The following is a 20,163-nucleotide window of genomic DNA, read 5'->3' as shown; positions in this document are numbered from 1 at the left end:
CAGTCACAGAGGGTAAAAGCACACCTGAGTGACATTTAAATCATCAGTAGTAATGAGTATTCATACACAAAAGTACACTAATTTTCCACAGTCCCAATTTTATGAAAATTGAAGTCTTTCTCAAAAAATATAGACACTGTCCTTATTCCTCAACTAAGTTGTTCTAATTATCTTAAACATCTTTGCCTGGAAACATTGATCAAATTTTAGATTTTCAAAATGTAGTTGCCTCTGACTAGCAGTACAGGCAGAAAGGTTTTATATATGTTAATGTCCGAATGTCTTATCATATCTGTTCTACACATATTCCCAATAATGAAGCTGAAATTCTCATTCAAATACCTGTGGAATTTTGTACATAAGTAGTTTCCATAAACGTTCTTCACAGTACATATTTTCATAAAAGGTGTGTTTTATTTAATGCCCTCGACTCTGAAGGCAAGATATCCCAAGAGAAACTTGTCTTTCAAATACAAACACACACACATATTTACAGCCTATGGTGGCAAGTAGGAGTTAAAAATTGTGCCCAAGCATACATAAAGCACAGAAAACAAAAGGGAAAAAAACCAATTTTCAGTCTTAAGGTTGTGAAAAACTCATTCGGAAATTCGATGTTAAAGTACTGTATCTGTTTGCCAGAATATAAACCAAATAAAAGAGATGTGAACAAACCCAAAGCAAATTACATTCAGAATTCCTCTGAAAATCCTTTTATACTTTTGTGATTTCCACTCAGCTTTAAGTACAGCTTCCCCTGAAAACCAGGATTATGAGCTCGGGTGGGCATCAAGGGCCTCCTCCAAACAACCGTCTTCCTACTGCCTTGTCTAACTGCAAGAATCCAATTTCTTATGATCAAAATGTAATTCTGTTTCTATATAAGCTTATCAGCTACTCAGAAATGCAAACGCTTGTAGTATCCACCTACGCTTAAAAACAATAAAGAAAAACAAGATTAGAAAGACAGCCGTAATCTACTTATAACGCTAAACAGTTAACAGTAAATACATTACCAGAGGTAAAAAATTATTACACTCTTTAGAGAGAGAACTAAAGAATGTCTTGCATAGATCCTAGGGAGACACAATTATGCTACTTTAGAACAGGAACATATTTGAAAAATAGATCCAGCTTTGTTTATTACCTGATAGTTTCCTTTAAGGCTGCCTATTAATTGACTAATTTGACCAACTACATTCAAGTCATGTAAAAGGTTCTGCAGATCATGGTACAGTTGCCCTGGTCCCATATAGAGCTTATCTAAAATGAATAAAAACATAAAGTTATATATACATAAAAAGATGTAATTCCCAGTTGAAGGAGGAAAGCATATAGATGAAAGATAATAATTTTTAACATTTATCACTATTTCTTAACACTATGAAAATTAAGCTCATCAAAATTGGTGACACTCTCCCTAAACTGTTAACAACTAACGCACCAATGTGCAGCTAGGATCTTCACTACTTCTGAAAATCAGAGTGGTTTATTTATACATATATCATTGATATTTCACTTCGCTGTTCCAGGTGCTTTTAATGTCCCTGCAGACAGATAATTGTGAAATGTATCCCAGGAAATTACAGGTAGTAGTATGTTACTACATATTAGCTTCAAAGGTACAGGTGTTACCATAGGCATTTCCTTTTAGCTCACCTTCTCATTGCCTTTTACAGTTACAATCATATTCAAGTTTGTTCATCTAGTATGATGGAGAGCATTATGTGTAGTTTTAATAAACACGCTCAAGAACTGTGACAAACACTGAAGCTTTACTGGCCCCAAAATCTCTTGCTGACATGAAAGTTTTGCTTAGCACCAAGCAGCAGACCCACTGCTACACCTTAGTTTAAACATCCTTCCCAAAGGTTGCTTTTAGTCACATGATAAAGCAAAACAATTTGAAGCCTTCACCATGGTGATTTAAAACTCAAAGTTTGTTTAATTGATCACAAGATGGTTCATCTATCCATATCCTAACTAACACAGGCCTGCAGTTTCACTAAACCACTTGAAATGTTGTTGCAATCATGGTTAAATGAAAAAAAAAAAAAAAAAAAAAAAATCTCAACATTTTGCCCTAACCATCAATAACTACATATGTTTATAAAATAACACTCTTATAAATATTCTGATTAGTAGGATAAACTGTCTATTTAAACGTACAAAGGCTGCAGAACCCTGTTAATACACTCTGACTCACAGACATAATGTTAGGAATGGAATGGCTATCTAATTTTTATGGGAACAACTCTCCCTCTCTCCTAAAAAATTCCACCCTGGCTCTTACAGAGTCAGTATGTTTCCCTTTGGCTGAATGACAGGAACTGGCCTGAATTATCTTTTCAGGAAACCCCTGCAGATTATGTCACTCACAGTGTAGTATCCAAACTATGGATCCTTCACCCTTACCATGATTTTGGAAGCTAGTCTGCTTCCCTAGAGCAGAAGTATTTCAACCCTGTGTTGGCAAGAACACAATCTAAATATAATGCTGGCTACCTGCTCTGCAGACTGATCAGGAGCAGGGACATGAGCCATGCCACCAGGTCTGGCTGCCAGGGCAGATCAGTGCCAGACACAGAGCCGCTGCCAGCCGAGACACTGCTAGCATCATAAACCCCCGAGTCTGCTGCAGGGACCAGTGAATAAACCGAAATGCAACAAATTGAACACAAAGCACAAACCAGAATAAACATGAAAAATAAACCCACATGAGAAAATTCTTCTTAAATCAGTAATATATTCTCAGTTATGTATCAAAGTAACTATTTTCTAAAGACATTTTCCTATTTGGAGGCATCATACAATCGAGGCCAGCACTGGCTGTTTTTCTTTAATGCAATTCACTATATTAATCTAGGAACCTGCCTTAAACCTTGAAGAGTATAAAATTTCAAGGCTTAAGGAAAATGTTAATGGTTACTTTATCTCTGAATTCTCCACGTCACTGCAAGAAAATGCAACATAAACCTGAGATATTACACATGCCCATAAAATTTCATATTATTCTCTTGCCTTTAAATCTCCTGGTAAATTGAATCAATGGAAGGATTTCTGTGTATTGCCCTTGAGCACTAAACAGGGGAATGACTGCACTTACTACTATTTACCCAGCCAGAGAATAGATGCAACTTTCATCCACCCTTCTTTGCCTGTTCTGAATGTTAATTAGAAGAACAAGCTAGCTTTTCTTATCCTTAGAAACAAATCAGTCCATAAAAAAAGATCATTATATTTATTGTACACAAAGAAACAAAATGACTGCAGAACAGACCTCAGAGGAAGAGTTTTGAGATTATGGTCAGTAGAGTGTGTTTACAGATCTGTTTAAAAAAAAATAATTAAACACTCTTCTGTAACTGCAACTACATACTTTCATTAAGCTGTATTTTTACTCTCTTCTTACTAACATTTATAACAACTGTAATTTGTTAAGCACCAGAATTGCTAGTTCCTAGACACAAATTGTTGACTTCAATGGGGTTAGTTGCAAAGAAAGGGGTGGGTTACTGTTAAATCTGGTAAAATCTAACCAAATGACATCATGTGTTTGGCACTCTAAAGAACACAGATTAAATCATTCTTGCCCCAAATTTCTGTAACAAAGATAACTTCTGCAAAACAAAATTTAGAATGATGAGACGTAATTGGTAGTTGAGTTTTTGGCAGAAGTCCCTTCACTTACCTGTCATGTTAAACTCCACTACCAAACTGTTCCACTGAACTACTTACTACAAACATTTCTGAAAATTATCCTTGTGGGTTTGAACCGAGAGAAAATTTTACAACTGCCAGGCTGTGAAAACCTGAAAGTTTGTGAAGATTTCCTTGGATAGGATGGATATTTTCACTCATTTGAGTTAAATTATTTTTAAGTTTTAAAAGCTAGGACCCCACTTTACAGCTTCATAAAGTCAGAGTTACCAGAGATTTCATTTTATTATTGAAAGCAGGTTGGAGAATGAACACTAACCTGCAATATATATCAGCATGCATTCAGGCAGCTCTTAGATGCTATAGGACTTTATGCCATGGTCTTCAACTGAGGCATAAAGAAAGCTTTAACTACTTTCACAGATGGACTTGCCCTGTGCAGTATATACATTCACTGTGCCTGAAAAGAGCTGTCCTCTACAATCCTCTTTCTGGAGCTTCAAAAGCTCTTACAAAAATCATTGTGTGAGCCTTGGGAATAGGCATAAATATTGAACTTCATTCATTAATTGTCACATGAGTCTATTTTGTCTTCACATGCATATTTTATAAGCTTTTAATAAGTTAAGATAAAAAGGATAAGAGTGTCAAACAAATAAACTAACATGGCATCTGAAATTCTGTTACACAGAAAAACCAAATGGAAGACATTTTAGGCTCGTTCATTAAAAACCATGTTGTTAGCACAGGAAAGGAAGTCAAAAAGCAAATCAATAAATAATTAAAGAGAGCCTGTTTCCATCCTTTAATTTTCTAGAAAAGGCCAGATTAAGAAGAAATTTTAATAGTCAATCAAGGCCTAGATCAATAGCCATGGATAATATAATTCTTTCATAGATGTCCTTAGTGAGCACAAACTGGAACACAAAAAAAATAACTCTGCTTCAGGGATCAACAATGGTGGACACATCAGAAGAGAGTTCTCTAAGAACTGGCCACTTGGTTTATATCTGGATAACGAGTTACAAGTTATAGCAACTTTATCTCTGAACTAGGTCCTGTAAGGGTTACTCTCAATGTCTCTTAAAATAAATTAGCTTTGCAGTGGTTAACAAAATTTTGACTACCCGTTGATCTGTTTGAGAATTGTTTGACAGAGGGTTTTTCCTGAGTGAAGGAGGTGATGGGACACACTAGCCTGTTCACCAGACACATCCCTTCAGTTCATACTCAAAGACTGGCTGCTTCAGCCCACACATGTTTCCTGACCATTCGATTGTTGCTATTTCATGGTGGGTGTTCACTCTTTCTTTCTTCCATAAAAGCACTGAAAAACTCTTGGCTTCACTCCAAAGCAGATATGCAGTTCATTTCTTTCTGGACTTTGAAATGTTTCATAAATTATAAAGCCATTTCCTTCCCATTTTTAAGCCACTCTTGCTAATTATCAAGCTCCAAACCAACTTAATTTTCCAATGGGAAGAAAACCCTCCATGAGTTTAGAGAAGGTTCTCCCCAGCTCTACACATCCTACGTGTTACAGAGGATGGTGTGCCCAGGCAGGAAAGAAGGCAGCCTGCTGTAACCGATAACCACATATGTGGCTTCAGACCAATGTTTTTTGCATTCCGCCTACAGATCAAGGGCAAAATCCTGGCCACATGTAAGTTAGCGAGAAATTTTTTAACTCCTTTGTTGCTACAAATTAACCAGAGGAATTCTTGCCTCCCTGCAACAGGCAAGTTTACTGCCAACTACCAGTAATTAATGCAAAATACCTAATTCCTTGCTCAGCATTATTATGAAATACATTCAAGACTGAAAACAAAACTGCCACTTGCTTTAGAGGGAGAAGAGGAGGTTAAAGTTTAGACTTATTTTTGCTGCTAGGTAAAATCAGGGTGAGAAGATTCCTTTTTTTTTATAACAATTGCTCCTTAGCAGAGGCATATTTGAGCACAATACTAAACACTTTACCTGCTCTGTTTCCCAGTGTTACTGTCAGTACCACAGCTTTAAATTCACCAGTTTTGCCTGGTTTGAAGTAATTCTTACAATTGAAACAGAAGCAATTCTAGCCCATTTACATCCAAGCATTTTCAAAGCCTGCAAGGAAACTCCCTGGGTGTAGTTAAAGTCAGTTTAACTTGATTCTAGGAAAATTAGGATTTGGGAGGCCATCCATATATATATATATATATATACACACATGTAAGCAATGTGCCTGTGTGAGTGCTCAGGTGTGGGCAGAGGGGGCGACGTCCCACCACTGGCAGCAGGCTGATTTGCCAGGGAGCAAGGGCAGCAGCTGCAGCTCTTTCTCTGCATCACCAGCACAGTAGCAACTGCTTTAATGTGCACTGGCAGAGCCACCGCTCCCTTGGGATCACTGTCTATATCCAGTTCATCTAAATTTTCAGTTCTCACAGGCACCAGAAGCATACTGGATACTGTAATCCTGAACTGATCATGCCCTATTCTTCTCAAATAATTACTAAGGGACATGTTTATTTACTGTAGTGGTTTGTTACTTGTCATTTTCCAGTAGTTTTTGCTGTGTGCTCTGATTCTCACTTGTGAATTACTAATTTATTCCAGATTTATGCTACTAATGGGGAAAAAAGAAAGTGTTCTAATGCCTACAGTAGATGCAGTCACCCATAATCTAAACATCTATTCAAGGGTAAGAAAATATAATGGCTCAGGTTCCTGTTTGTTCCCAGTTAGGAGGATTTTTTCAAGTAATAGTGTTTCATAAAACCAAATGACATGCAAATAAAATAAAGGCCTCATTGAGCATGCTCTCAGTATTGCAACTATTCTTGCAAATATTTCTGTATTGTATATCATGCTAAAGCCAAAGGCTCTTAATAGATACACTCCTGGGTATCTCTTTTACTGTGAAGTAACTAATCTTGACAAGATCTGCATTGAGTATGATTATAGTAATGACCTTTCCCCCACATAGTTCAAAACCACAATATATCAATATAATACGGCTTTTTCTAAAGCAATTTGACATGAAGTAAGAACTGATGCATCATGGAAATTCAAGGTCCTTAGAAAGATCACTTTGCTTCTGAGACACACAGAGCCCTGAAGTCAGAGTAGGTGTTACACGAAATAGAAGCTCAGGAATGCTCACATGTGAAAACCACAACCAAAACTGAGAAAAGCTATGTTCCAGCATTATTGAGGGATAACACAAAATCAGTGATACACTTGAAGAACATGCCAGCTTTGAAGACTTCTCTGAAAGGCTGGTAGATCCCAAATTTGACTTGTCATTTGCAATCTGGTCTTTGAGGCTGAGCGCATTTGTATTACTTCCTCCCACTGAACCATCTGTGTGCATCCAGGCAGCATACTGAAACATCGAGCGTTATGAAGGGAAGAGATCTGGAAAAGATCCAATCCTCATCTTGAGCATAAAAATCACCTGGGATGGGGGGAAAAGTTATATATGTGGGAGGTAACTTTAAAGGTTGCTGTGTCTGAGGAAGGCATAACAAAGTGGTACTTGTATAGATTATGCACTCAGAACAAATAAAAAACACAGGTCCTTTCCACAACATTTAGGTCTACATTTAAACTGGAGAAGCTTGTACAGTGTTCTGGAAAGCAAAGCATCATGATACCAGATGAATTCTTGATAAGTTCATAATAAACTGGACAGATTTCATGAGATTGTTAACGTGTTTAGGTTAAACTATGATGCTGGAGCAATAATATATTTAAAAATACTTAAGTGTAGTCAGAACTGTTCAACTGATTTGTTTTAAATGTGACTTTGGAAATGTTTCGGATTTTTTCATGAATTAATAACAGGCAGACAGCTTCCCATTGCTCAGTGTAAGATGCCTGCCCACCTTTAAGAAGGACAAGAATGAAGGCTGTTTGAGAGACAACATTATACCTGAAGTAAAATACTTTCTTGTTCTCTGAAGATCTTGATAATTAATTTAAAGAAGGAAAAGCAGAAACTATTAATAAGGGCCAAAATTAAATTACTGCAAATGAGAAATTCTTCCCTTCTACTTGATACTGGATCCTGCTTCTACAGATACACTGGTACACAGAACACACAGGACAAATGCTTTACAGCTGCTCTGGGGAAGAAAAGTTGTTAAATAGAGGAAAAACATTCTCACTGAGGAGGTCTAGTGGAACTAATTTTCTCAGTGTAAGCAGAAAAGGAGACCTTTATGTGGCATTTTCATATACAAGCAATCTATTGTTACAACAGAAAAACAGAACTAGCAAAAAGATTATGAATACTGGAAATACCAGGAACATATTCATTCATTTAGCAGTTGATACTGATGCCCACTGTAAAGTATTCCCTTGCCCTTTACACAACCTTCTGCACCAGAACACCTAGCTTTCACTGAAAGGCCTGTGATGAGTATCCTCTGCTGCACTGAAACCTTCTCGTGAACAGAAGTTGACAAATCCAAGCACCAGCTATACAAAAAGGAGGGTCCTCTGTACCTCTGATTTCTTCTGCCTGGAAATTCTGTATGAGTGTTAAAGCCAGTGACAAAGTAGATGAGATTTTATTTTTAGATGCTGAACTACAAGCTTCCTGCACATTGTGTTATGTAAGCAAAGCCCTTGACAGCTCCCCCAGCACCACCCTGCTCCTATTTGTGCCTTTCCACTTGCTCACTCATGCTGCTCCTGTTTCCATAGACACCTCAGAGAAGCATGTGGGTGGATTATGTTTTCTCATTTATGAGAGCATTTTGATAGCCAATTGGAATTTCAGTAAATAGTTCTTTTACTTCAAAATCCTGGTTTAAGACCTAAACGTGCCCATAAATCAATTTAAAGTTCATAAGAAAAGAAGACTTTCTGTCTTACCCCCATTTGTTCTTTCACACCAAATCCAACTCATGATATCCACAGTTGCATGCTCCTGAAAAATCTGAGCCACTGTAGCTCAACTGTAGCTCACCTGAGACTACATCATACTGTCAGGTCCAAACTACACAAATATTTAGGAGAGTAATTTGGAAACTGAAGCAAATGTAGAGTCAGGAATGATCTCAGAAAACAAGAGCTTAGTTGGCAGCCATCAATGAAAAGCTGAGCAGCTACTCACATGTAGCTTTACAGCATAATCCCAAATTAGATTTAGTAATCTAGTGCAGAAAGAAGTAGCACAAACACATACATAATATTAAGTGATAAGAAATAAACCTCTGAGATTATGAGAACACAAACTATTAAATTCAGACATGGAGTAAGCAACCCTAATTACCAACACAGTCAGAACCTATCATCATTATCAACCAGCATGAAGATTATTATCATAAACATCAAATGACATCACTCAGTCTAATCATACTTTAATCATGTAAGCACCTAAAGGTAATCTTTATGAGCTTAATTATTGAATCTGATAATCTGAGCCTCTAAAACTCTTGTATTTATTCTCACTGCCATGCAAGACAGGGAAGTTCTTCAAATCCTAATCACAAAGAACCAAATACCACATGTCACCCAGTACACACAGAACAGAACTGAGAAACAAACCTCCCAAGTCTCAATTCTGACAAAGGATTTTTAACATGCTTCACCTCCCTGTCAGCTGTTAATATATTACTCTCAATTGGTAATTATGTGAATATCTTACTATATGCTCATTCTATCAGATCCGAACACCAAAGAAACAGGTTGCACAAAAACTACAGTCCAACCACAAAACTGCTTATTCACATAGCCTGACCAATGCAAAGATAAAATCAATAGCTTGCACTGCAAATATTGGATTATGTATTAAATTCATAGTGCCATACCATTTGTGAGAAAAATTATGCAAGAACATCAAGGAAACACAAAGTCTCTTGAGACGGTGAGAAGCAGCTCATACACTGAGAGGATGGCTTCAGGATTAAACTCCAGCTAATCCTGACTGCGCAGGGAATTTCAGAGATAAAAATACCATAAATATTTTTCCTGACAGAAGCAGCTGTGCTGAGCCAAAAATGAGGAAGGAAACAAAAGCAGTAGGGAACAGGAGGGAGGAATACTAGAGCCCCAATATGCTGACAAGTGTGACCCCGCAGCCCAGCTCCTCAACATCACGTTAGCCCGGATAAGAGTCAGGTGTCTTCCTGGACTACGTACTGACTGCAGGTATGGATCAGAGGAACTCCAGTTCCTGGCTCTGTTCCCACGAGGAAGGAAAATCCTGGAAGAAAAGAGACTTCAGAATGAAAGAAAAGAGGTGCCATAGCCCTTTCCTCACACAGGTTCCAAAGGGGAAGGCTGAGGGCAGCATGGACCTAGAAGCGCCTCCCCATCTAAGGAGGTAGAAGAGCCATGCAGGACCTCTGAGGTATGCCTGCATGGGCACGAAGGGTGAGAAAGGGACTGGGTGCGAGAAGATAATCACTGACATAAACAGGCAGTTAAAGTACACATGAAGGCATTTAAACAATGAAAGTACTGCAGGGATCTCAAGACAGGTCTGATCGTAAACTGGCCAAGCTGCTACAGGTTTACACTGGAGCTCCCACCAGGCTATCTGTAACAACCCATGTGGAAATTGTACTGTGGGTAGCTTACCTCCTTCTTGCATACTCACTTATAGCTAGGTTTCTACTCCTTTTACTACTCTGTGTCAAGATGTGGATGAGATCCCTGGCAACACAGATAAAGGGTTATAGGAGGTGAACGTTAAGTCCTGTAGTCACTATAACGAATACGAAAGGCAAAGAGAAGAATCTCATCTTAAGTGGGTGACACAGATATGTAACACCTAATTTATTCTATGCCTAATCCACCAGCTAGAAATATATATCTGCTTAACAAGTGAACTATTTAATGTCAGCCGGATTACTTAGCTGAAAAGGTTGTTTTGAGTTAAAAATCTCCATTCTTTTGTTTGCATATATCAGTCATAGTTTACATTTAAAACATATTAAATCTCCTTTAGTGTATAGTATTATTTTCAGTAGTTATAAAATAAAGATTTACATCATTACTCTGTACATATTTCACAGAGATCAAAGTTAGTTCAACTAGCAATTCATGCCACATCATACTTTTTAAAAACCTCATCAACAATGCTAGAGTTGATATGCCACTTAATATTTAATTTTGCTTACTCTGGACATTGTATTACGAGTGTCCAGCCTTAAAGTGATGATAAATATGACCTTTTTCTTTTCCTTCACCAATTCTATATTTCTCATTAGACAAACTAGCAGAAAAAAACAGCTTTAATGGCTATCATAGTAGAATGGTCTCTGGTTTTGAGAAGAGCTGTCCTTTCACTGAGCAAAACGTTAACAGAAATACAAGTGCACACTGTAGCCCATCAAACATTCCTACCTGTTTCCCTGGCAACACTCAAAGACCTACATGAAGTGACTGCATCAAGCAGAAGGAAACTCGGAAGAGAGGAATCACGCCTGCACTTCAGCATCGTGTCACCACTACATTTGACAATAAACAAAACCCACAGAGTTCAAAACAACAAGCAAGTGGAAATGAAGTACCAATGTACCCCTGGAAGTCTGACCAGGAAAGGAAAGAAACCATGGTTTTAGCAGTGCTGAGGTTTGATCTCAGTTACAAACTGTAAAACAAAAAACAACACAAACACAACCATACACATAAATATGCTAACCTGTTTTCTCATTTTAACTATCTCTTACACTCAACCCTGTATGATATATAGTACAGATGCTCATTTTCTCTTTCATCCTTTAGCCATAAGGCTCAAATTAAATGGTTCTTTGCTTAAGTAATATTCTATGCTGTATATGGCTCCTAAGCAACATGATCAGCAGCAGAATGCTGCTGACAGGCACTGGTTTCCCACCCAGAAATGGCAGGATGCTTAGCTCTCTGCAGAGAGAGCTGTAGTCTGCTGGTCTTAAATAAAAATCACTGTGAAAAACTTCTACAGCTCACCCTTTTTGTTCTTGGGAACCAGACAACAGACAACTCAGGGTGGTTGCTGTCACTGTTACATGAAACAGGCATTTGTCTCAGCACAGAAACTGCATTTCATGACCCATCAACAGTTTGCATAAAGTGCTGCAAACTCATAACAACATGTGCCAGGAGTCTGAGAAACTGAAACTCAGGTCAGTGTATTTGACTTTCCCAATTAAAGGGCAGTGAAATACAAGTATTTTCAGTGATTTTATGGATAGATGGATGACTCGTGAGTGAGGGTCAACTTCTGATTCTTCTAAAGGGGAATATAGTACATTTTGCTACGAAGTTAAAAATTTGCCTTTGACTATACTTTCTACATTTTTGGAAGGCATATTTAAAAGATGAGTATCTAAAATTATAAATACAGAAAATTCACCAAAAAAAACCGCTCAGCAATAACCTAGTACTTGAATTACTGATTACTCTTTCAAACAAAACCAAACCAGTATCTCAGATGTGAATGCTGATTCCATTACTTTCAGTAGTTCAGACAGACAGAGGACATGAAATCAATGCATGTATCAACACAACTGTGTGGAAGAACAGAATTCACTAGTTAACATTACATAAGAAAGCTGTATCATTAAGGAAAGTGTCTCCTTTTGAGATTTTCAATCCGTTATAAACTAGAGTCATCTCTATATTACATAATAGTTTTGCTGAGTTCTTTTCAGGTCTTGAATCACAGTTGTTTTACAGAATGGTTTGGGGTGGAAGAGACCTTAAGGATCATCTAGTTCAAATCCCCTGCAATGAGCAGGGACATGTTCAACTAGATGAGGTTACTCTGAGACCCATCCAGCCTGACCTTGAATGGTTCCAGGGATGAAGCATCTACCACATCTCTGGGTAACCTGTTCAGTGTTTCACCACCCTCCTCGTAAAAAATGTATTCTGTATATTTAGTCTGAATCTACTCTCTTTTGGTTTAAAACATGATCGCCTTGTCCTATCAGAACAGGCCCTACTAAAGGGCCTTCCACTTAGCAACCTCACCTACCATTACAGTAGTTTTCATATCTTACCATAGAATCAAGTCAAATGCTCCCATAACCCCCTAAAACATGCTTCAAATGCCTCTTACTGAACTCCATTACAACACACAATTCTTTCAGCAAAAGTAAATCAAAACCAAAAATATACAACTTCCAGTTCATGCTGAAAATACTCTTTTCCTATATTAATTCACCTTTTCTGTACTATGAATGTGTCTGTGCTTCTGCACACAGACTAATTGGAAAGGCAAGAAGAATAGCAATAGCCTACCAGAAACAGTACATGGATTTACTAGAGAAAAAAATTTTATCTTGCATCTTTCTGCAAATGGTTCTACAGAAGATACTTAACACATCAGGCCTCTCTGTCACAGAGTTAACTACTTCCACAGAAATCGTCCATTTGGGATGCCAGAGACTCATGCTCACAGACTTTCAAACAAGACTAACTCCAATACATAAAAAAGGACTTTGCCTAATTTGCTAAGAGAAATGTGATCTGATAAACATGCTGATTTCTTCTGAAGACTGAGAATGTGAAATGTTTTCTGCTTTAAATATCGTTACAGGAAGCAAACACAGGTTATAGTTGCACTCCACCAGGAAACAATATTAGAACTAGACAAATAGAGGACTCTGCCAAACAGCTGAGACTTCAATCCTTCTCCATGTTCATAACTAAAATAACTCATAGTCTACTTCTGGTGCTGGGGGAGAAAAACAGGAGTAAGATAAAAGCACATCAAGGACAGGAGCAGGATAGCAGAATACGCTCTAGGCCTGCTTTCTCCCCGACACCCTCAGACAACAGTTTCTCCTGCCAAAAGACAAAGGGCTTACAACAAAACACATGAACTTAACAAACCCTAAATATGTTCTCCTCTAGAATTCAGAGACAAAAGACAGGTATGCAAAGCAGAACGGGCAGAAAACTGCAAATTGATGATTTTGCCAAGTGAAAAACAAGTTCATGCAGCCCTTGCTTTCCACGCATGTCCTTGATTTATACATACTCATAAAAATGTTTCAACCTTTCAGCAGTTACATATTACAGTTTGTATGAGATGAATTCAAACTGACCTATTAATTTCTCTGTAGCACCCACAGTAAAGTTTGTATCTTTAAACTATATTATCCTTTCTTGCAGCATCAGAAAGCTGAAAACATCAACTACATTTAGGTAATAATAAATAGTGAGATATGCTTATGACAGTTGCCTCCTCATAAAAAAAGATTTTGGCGGAGGAAAATAAGTGCCATCATAAGAGAAATGTAACTAATAACCAGTAATCCTCACAAGGACACAACCAGAATCCATCAAGAATCCCTGCTAATCACAGCAAGGTGAGAATACTGATCTAATACCTAATACAGGTCAAGTACATAAACTGGAGCACTGCAAATACAAAACAAGTTTTCTCAGCCCGTCAGAAGTGGAAGAGAAGACCCCCTTACTACTTTCACATGGAATCCTCATTATTCTGTATCTCTCTGGTTCCCACAAACAGGAAATGAGAGTTGAAAATAAGGTCTAACACACAGTTCTACCTCAATGAAGCAGGATTTTTCCTGCAGCATCCCAAATTGTTCTTGATCATTAGATATTATTAAAACCATATACTATGAGGCCACTGGGATTTCACCACAGCAGTTCCTTGGTATACTTAGAAAACAGAGGGAAACAACATAATTTTATGACAACTGAGAAGTCATACAGTTTCAGGCAGCGAATAACAGTATTTTGCTGGTAGGGCTTTGCAATTTGCGGTAAATACCCAGTAGTCTCACCAATGATGAGATACTACCATGATAAAGGTTGTGTCATCATCAACTGTAAAATACAGCATCTTGGCAGGTGCAACAAGCAACAAGTGAACCATTACACAAAGTCTTACCAGTCCTTTCCCTCTGCAAGAAGGTTGTACTTTCTGAGCTTCTGTAATCTTTAGCAGCCAAGGCTGGAACTAAGGGTGCAACTCTACATAACTAATACAGTTAGGTGTGTATTCAAACTTGTCTATACAGGCGAATTTGGACAAGTCTGCATTCAAAGTAGCAGCTAGCACAGACACAGCAGTACATGCAAATAGCAAGGCTATGCTCTTCCTCTTTCATGATTGATTATATTCAATTTAGTTGAATCCTTAGGCAGAAATGTTTGATTAAAGCTGAGGGAAGACTTATTCATTTTTATGACCAGTAACCTTCACATCTTTTTTAATTCTTATCTTCTGACACCTTTATTAGAAGGCTGAATATAATGATCAGAATTTACCAAGAGAACAATTAGTTCAGCTCATTGTCAACCTACTGAGAACCATTTAATCTGAAGGTTGAGACTACAAACAATGTACAAACTATTTCATTTTTTGGTGATATTGTCACCAAACATCATAAAGCTAAGAAACCTCAAAGACATGGGGTTCAAATAGGTTCTACAGGACTGTCTGGGCAAGAGTTTTTCTTTCTCCCCTCATGCTCCACTTCCCCATCTGATCTTGCTGACAGGCAACAATTTGGTTGTGAAGCTGCTGCACAGTCTCAGTAGGAATATTCAACAAGCTGCCCCTCCCACACTCACCTACAAGAGGGACCCCCAGTTCTAAGTAAGTCCCTTATATACAGTCCTCTCAGGGTCATGAGTGCAGCAGCTGGTAAATGATAATAACAGAAGAGCTTTAATCTCATTTTCTAAGCAGCCCATTAATGCTTAAAAGGCGTTACAAGAATGGATTAATCTTTGAAATTGAGACAGAAGTACCTATACAAATTTTCTGTGGCTATTTACAAAGGGAGAAGACGACCTGACAATAACCATCATGGAAAATATGGAGGGTATTAAATGCTGCAGCTGCACCTCAGATCATTCTGAAGTGTAACATTTATGCCTCCTCACAGCACAACTGGGGTAAAATTAATGAGGCCAAGGGTGCAATATTAAATAAATGTAGTGTGAAACAATGCCCAGAGCTAGCACTGAAATCCATGTAAATTACAGTCCATTAATAGGGATCACAATCTAGATATATTAAATGCAGTTAAAAATACAATTTTTAGGCAAAATTACAGGATATAAAAATAACTCATTATAAATGAAAGGCTAGCTACCAAATAAACTCTTCAAATTCATACGTCTCTTGAGGGTAATTGGCAGGTTTGTAGGAGGGATTAACAAGCACAGAAAGAACTTGCAAACTTCAGAGCCTGAAGTTATTTTTGGAAAGAGGCTAGGAGGAAATTACATATTGGCATATTGTTTCAAAAATATTCATTAAAATTAAAATTTACATTCTTTTTCTGAAGCACTTGTTACTGTCTTTGAAGAGTGGGATACTATGGGCCTGAGAGAAGTAACTTCTACCCTGCAGTAACCACTTGTGTCCACTCTTATTCCAGAGCAATAGGGTGGCCAGTCATTTCTATTGAAACTTCCTTGCTTTAACTATGGATAAAGAGCATATGTACAAACAGCTACCATGGGACTGCTGGCACACCACACCAAAACAACCTTTTTGCATGCCCACACACATTCATGCTCTAAAACTCTTTATGCATTCATGCGTGAAACTTTAAACTAGAACAAATGCAAGTAATTCATGTTGCAAGGCAGGAGGCTGGCTATCACTACAACATTCTCAGTTTCCAAAGGAAAACGTTGTTGTGTAACTGTTCATGTTACAGAAGTTTTCATGCACAAAACACTTTCCTTTGTTTTCAGTAGCCCATTGAAATTCAAATATGGATTTTCACAAAGAAGTCTGTAAAAGTCAGTAACTTCTGTACTTACTTGGCTTAGAATTAATGACGACATTTTCAGCAGAGTGCTGGGGTGGAAACCTGGAGTTCTCTCCTTGGCCCTCACCACTGCCATACTCTATGACTTCCACTTGTCCCAGCGGTACACTCCACTTCAATAAATATCTCTGGCCAGTTGCCACGGTGCCACTGCTTTCATAGGAAGAGCTGGAAGATGCACAAATTATTGCTGTGACAAGCAACTGTGTTTCATGGCATCCTATTAAGTATTTTAGCTTCTAAAATCTGCTGTTTATCACTCTGAGTACCATGCACAACTAGAAACAAATACATGCATCAGGCTGACTTTTGTGACTGACCTTTCCTGAAGTGTAAAGAGCAGCTATGCAGGTGCAGATAATCTTGTTTACAAACAGCATAGGACTGCCAACAACAGTCCCTACATTTCTATAACAAAACATAAATGACTAACTTTTAAGATCAACGTGTATTTTGACATCCTAATACAAGTGCTTAGGATGATACTTTGGCTCCATGTTTTCCTAATTCTTTTGAAACAGTGCTCAAAAGTAATTGCTACGTTTAGGGAGGTGTGGATGATGGGACCTTAGAATGACTACCGGCAGAAGAAAGGGCAAAGTAACCTCCCAAGGGCTAACAAGCTAACATTTCTGCCGAGCGCCACAGCCCAGGATGTTCTTTACAGCAGACATTTGCAACTGCTGTGACTTCTGAAAGTAATCCTATGTGAGCTGCTGGTAAAGGAAGTGTGTATCACAACAGGCATTTCAGAGGAAAAAGCACACTGAGGAAGCTCACTTGGAACAGAAATGGCATTAATACTCTTTTTCCTTTGTTTTCTTTATTCCCTTATCCACATTCGAGCACATACAATAAACATTTATTATCAAGGACAGAAGAGATGTTAAAGTGAACAAAAAAGGTTTACTTCACCAAAAGCATGACTGAAACAGAGACAATAAATGCTTGGGAGAAATTGACAAAATGCATTTACTGAAAACAGTATCTAAAGGCTGATGTTCAGCTAGTCAGCTACCTATTTGCAACACAGTCATATTTTTGTTTCAATGAAGAGTCAAGTACAAACAAAAACCACAAGTGCCACAGCTTAAGTAAATATTTATAGACTCTTGGGCTAGTTCAGAAGACAGAAAACAAGACTAGGCAGGACACAGCTGTTCAGTCACTAGGGATAGCATCCACCCCATCCAACTGCTGCTTCTTAGAAGTTAGGTCTCCAGTTTGAGCAGATCATCTAAACTACATGTGAAGAAGGACCTTCTGAGGGTCATGTACTCAGTTCATCTAAACTATATGTGAAGCATGACCTTCTGAGGGTCATGTACTCTGAAGAAGTCTATGGCTCCAGAGTAAATCTGTAGGCTTGCACCTTGAAAACCACTGCTATAACAAAACCCTAGATGCCTAACTTCTATACAGCTAAAATGAAGAGAAATAAAGCTCATCCTGCATAAGCCAAACAGGCAAGTGGTACACTCTATAGCATATGCTTATTTTAAACAAAATCTTCTGGACTGGATACAGGTGTCGTAAATCTGGCAGATTATTTCCTTTGCTCCCTAACTATATTCTGCATGACAAAGGCAGTTCCTTCTGCAGTAAAAATAAAATAAATAAATCTAAGAGCAGCCCATGAAATCATGGAGGAAATCCTAAATCCACAGACACACACACACACCTTGCAGGTGGGCACATCCACAACTGAACACCCCAAGGAAGTCACAAACGTGTTTTTGCTAGTAAATAAAGCTAAAAGTGCATTCAACTATTTTTAAAACCTACTATTCTATAAATAAGTGAACAGTTGGAAAGCAAACCTTAACTTCTAGAGAAAACCAAAATTTAACTTTTTCAGAGTTAGCAAACCCCCATGACACATGCATACCCAATTCCCATCCCAAAGGAGGCTGCTCAGAACCAGCTAATGCCCATGGGAACAACAGTGCTGTGATAACCAGAACTGTTGACTTAATAAGGTACCCAGAGGCTTGGCATAATCATGAACTTTTCACATAGAAAACAAAAACAGATTGCACGTTTCCACTTCAGAGACAAATACAAAAAATCCAAGATGATGGCATGGAAGAAGATAAAACATAAATGGTTAATGTTTCTTGCAAACAAACATGAGAAAATATCCAGGTGTTAAAGAACTACAGAATTTGTAAAGGAAAAAAATCACAGGATAATTGACATAAGCTTATTCATTTTCTGAAATGCAGTTCCTAAATGGCACTTCTTACTCATTAACAGGAAACCAAACATTCACACAATAACAAAAATATGTACTGTATTCATACTTCAGTAATAAACTAAAATATCAACTCATATTATGCTTAAGAAAAGCTGTTCTTGGCAGATTTTAATGGTTCACCTTCTTTTTTGTCACACTGTACCATCACATAAAAGAATTTATGATTCAAGCAGCATTTGAATGTGTGGTCTTGGCATACAAAGAGGTATAGTAACAGTAATAATTACAGCCAACTAAAACACAGAAGGTAATTTCCTCAAAGCACTTTAGCTTTAATCCTTCAATGTTTGGTCTCAGAGATTAAAACCCTTCCCCAGCTGGAGTTTTGTCAGTGAGTTCCAGATTTGTTCTGGCTACATGCATTGATTTGTTGGTTGTTTGGTTTGTTTTTTTTTAATTTTCAAATTGTGTCCAGTTACAGATTTGTGCATGTATGACAGTATGAATTTAAAGAAGAAAAAAAATCCTACCTTGGCATGCCTATGTTCCACTAAACATTAATACACAGTAATAATTAGACACTGCAGAGAAAGTCTATCGGCAATCTCCAACTGTTATAAAAGAAATTTACTCTAGAACTTCCAAACATCATCACGCAATTTAGAGGACTGTAAAAAAGCAACTTATCCATTTATTATGACTATTCCTAGAAATCATTAGCCATAGTAAAAAAAAAAAAAAAATTCTGTGTAATTTTTTTCCAGCTGAAGCTTGAATGATCATTAAAAAAAAAAAATCAAATCTTACCGAATATTTACTGTTGCACACATCAGCACATCGTTTAACATGAAAAGTCGCCGTTCTTTGGTTTTGATAATTTCTCCTTTGTCATTGTAAACAGTCTCAACCATATCATCAGTCCGTATGAGGTATCTGTTTCCACTGCTGAGTAGCTAGATTTTGAAAACAATCAACACTGTATATTATATGTGGTACATCTAACATCTGGTGCAAAAAATAAAAAGAAAATTGCAACGGGTTATCATTTGGCATCCTAGTACAAGTGTTCACATGTCGATTTGCCAAGTGAATTAAGCCTCTTTACTAATTTGATTTTCATTTAGAGAAACAGTAACTTCTGCTGCCACCAATATGACCTGCAGGGGTTTTCAGTCCTAATATCAAACATAATTGCTCTGAAAAACTTCCACACTGATAAAGGTCCCCCAAAAAAAAAAAAAAAAAAAAAAAAAAAAAAAAAGAGATAAGCTTCCACAATTTCTGTGGTTTCCTTCCCTCATCCCTTTGTTCACAGATCAGTTACGCACTACACATAGTTCCAGCTACTCCAAAGGGGAAGGTCAGGGTGGGAGGAGGAAGCGTGCTCCTGACTGCTCTGCCCACTAGGGCCAAGGAGCAAAGCTGGCAAGTGGCCACAGGCTGCAGAGAAGATAACATGTACAAGAGATATATGGCATGTAAGCTGCTGTTTACCTTCAGGGACTCAGGATCAGCACTGTGTGCAAGAGTGAACCAATCCCTCACAGGCCAAACACACCT

At 37.8% G+C, this 20,163-nt stretch overlaps 1 protein-coding gene across 2 annotated transcripts in view; it reads right to left on the bottom strand.

Annotated features, from left to right (window-relative positions):
- Positions 1 to 20,163, bottom strand: part of ARHGEF10 (Rho guanine nucleotide exchange factor 10) — a 105,210-nt gene that overhangs the window by 37,676 nt on the left and 47,371 nt on the right. For both annotated transcript variants that reach the window (XM_026845317.1, XM_026845316.1), the window contains exons 17-19: positions 19,411 to 19,556; positions 16,399 to 16,574; positions 1,148 to 1,263 (exon numbers count right to left, since the gene is read on the bottom strand). In XM_026845317.1, the coding sequence (XP_026701118.1) occupies positions 1,148 to 1,263; positions 16,399 to 16,574; positions 19,411 to 19,556 (438 nt within the window). The remainder of the gene's footprint in view (positions 1 to 1,147; positions 1,264 to 16,398; positions 16,575 to 19,410; positions 19,557 to 20,163) is intronic.

The sequence above is a fragment of the Athene cunicularia genome, assembly GCF_003259725.1.
Source record: "Athene cunicularia isolate RWA chromosome 3 unlocalized genomic scaffold, athCun1 chr3_part1, whole genome shotgun sequence".
Lineage (NCBI taxonomy): Eukaryota > Metazoa > Chordata > Aves > Strigiformes > Strigidae > Athene > Athene cunicularia.
Note: the sequence above shows the minus strand (reverse complement) of the source record. Positions and strands in the feature narration are given on the sequence as shown.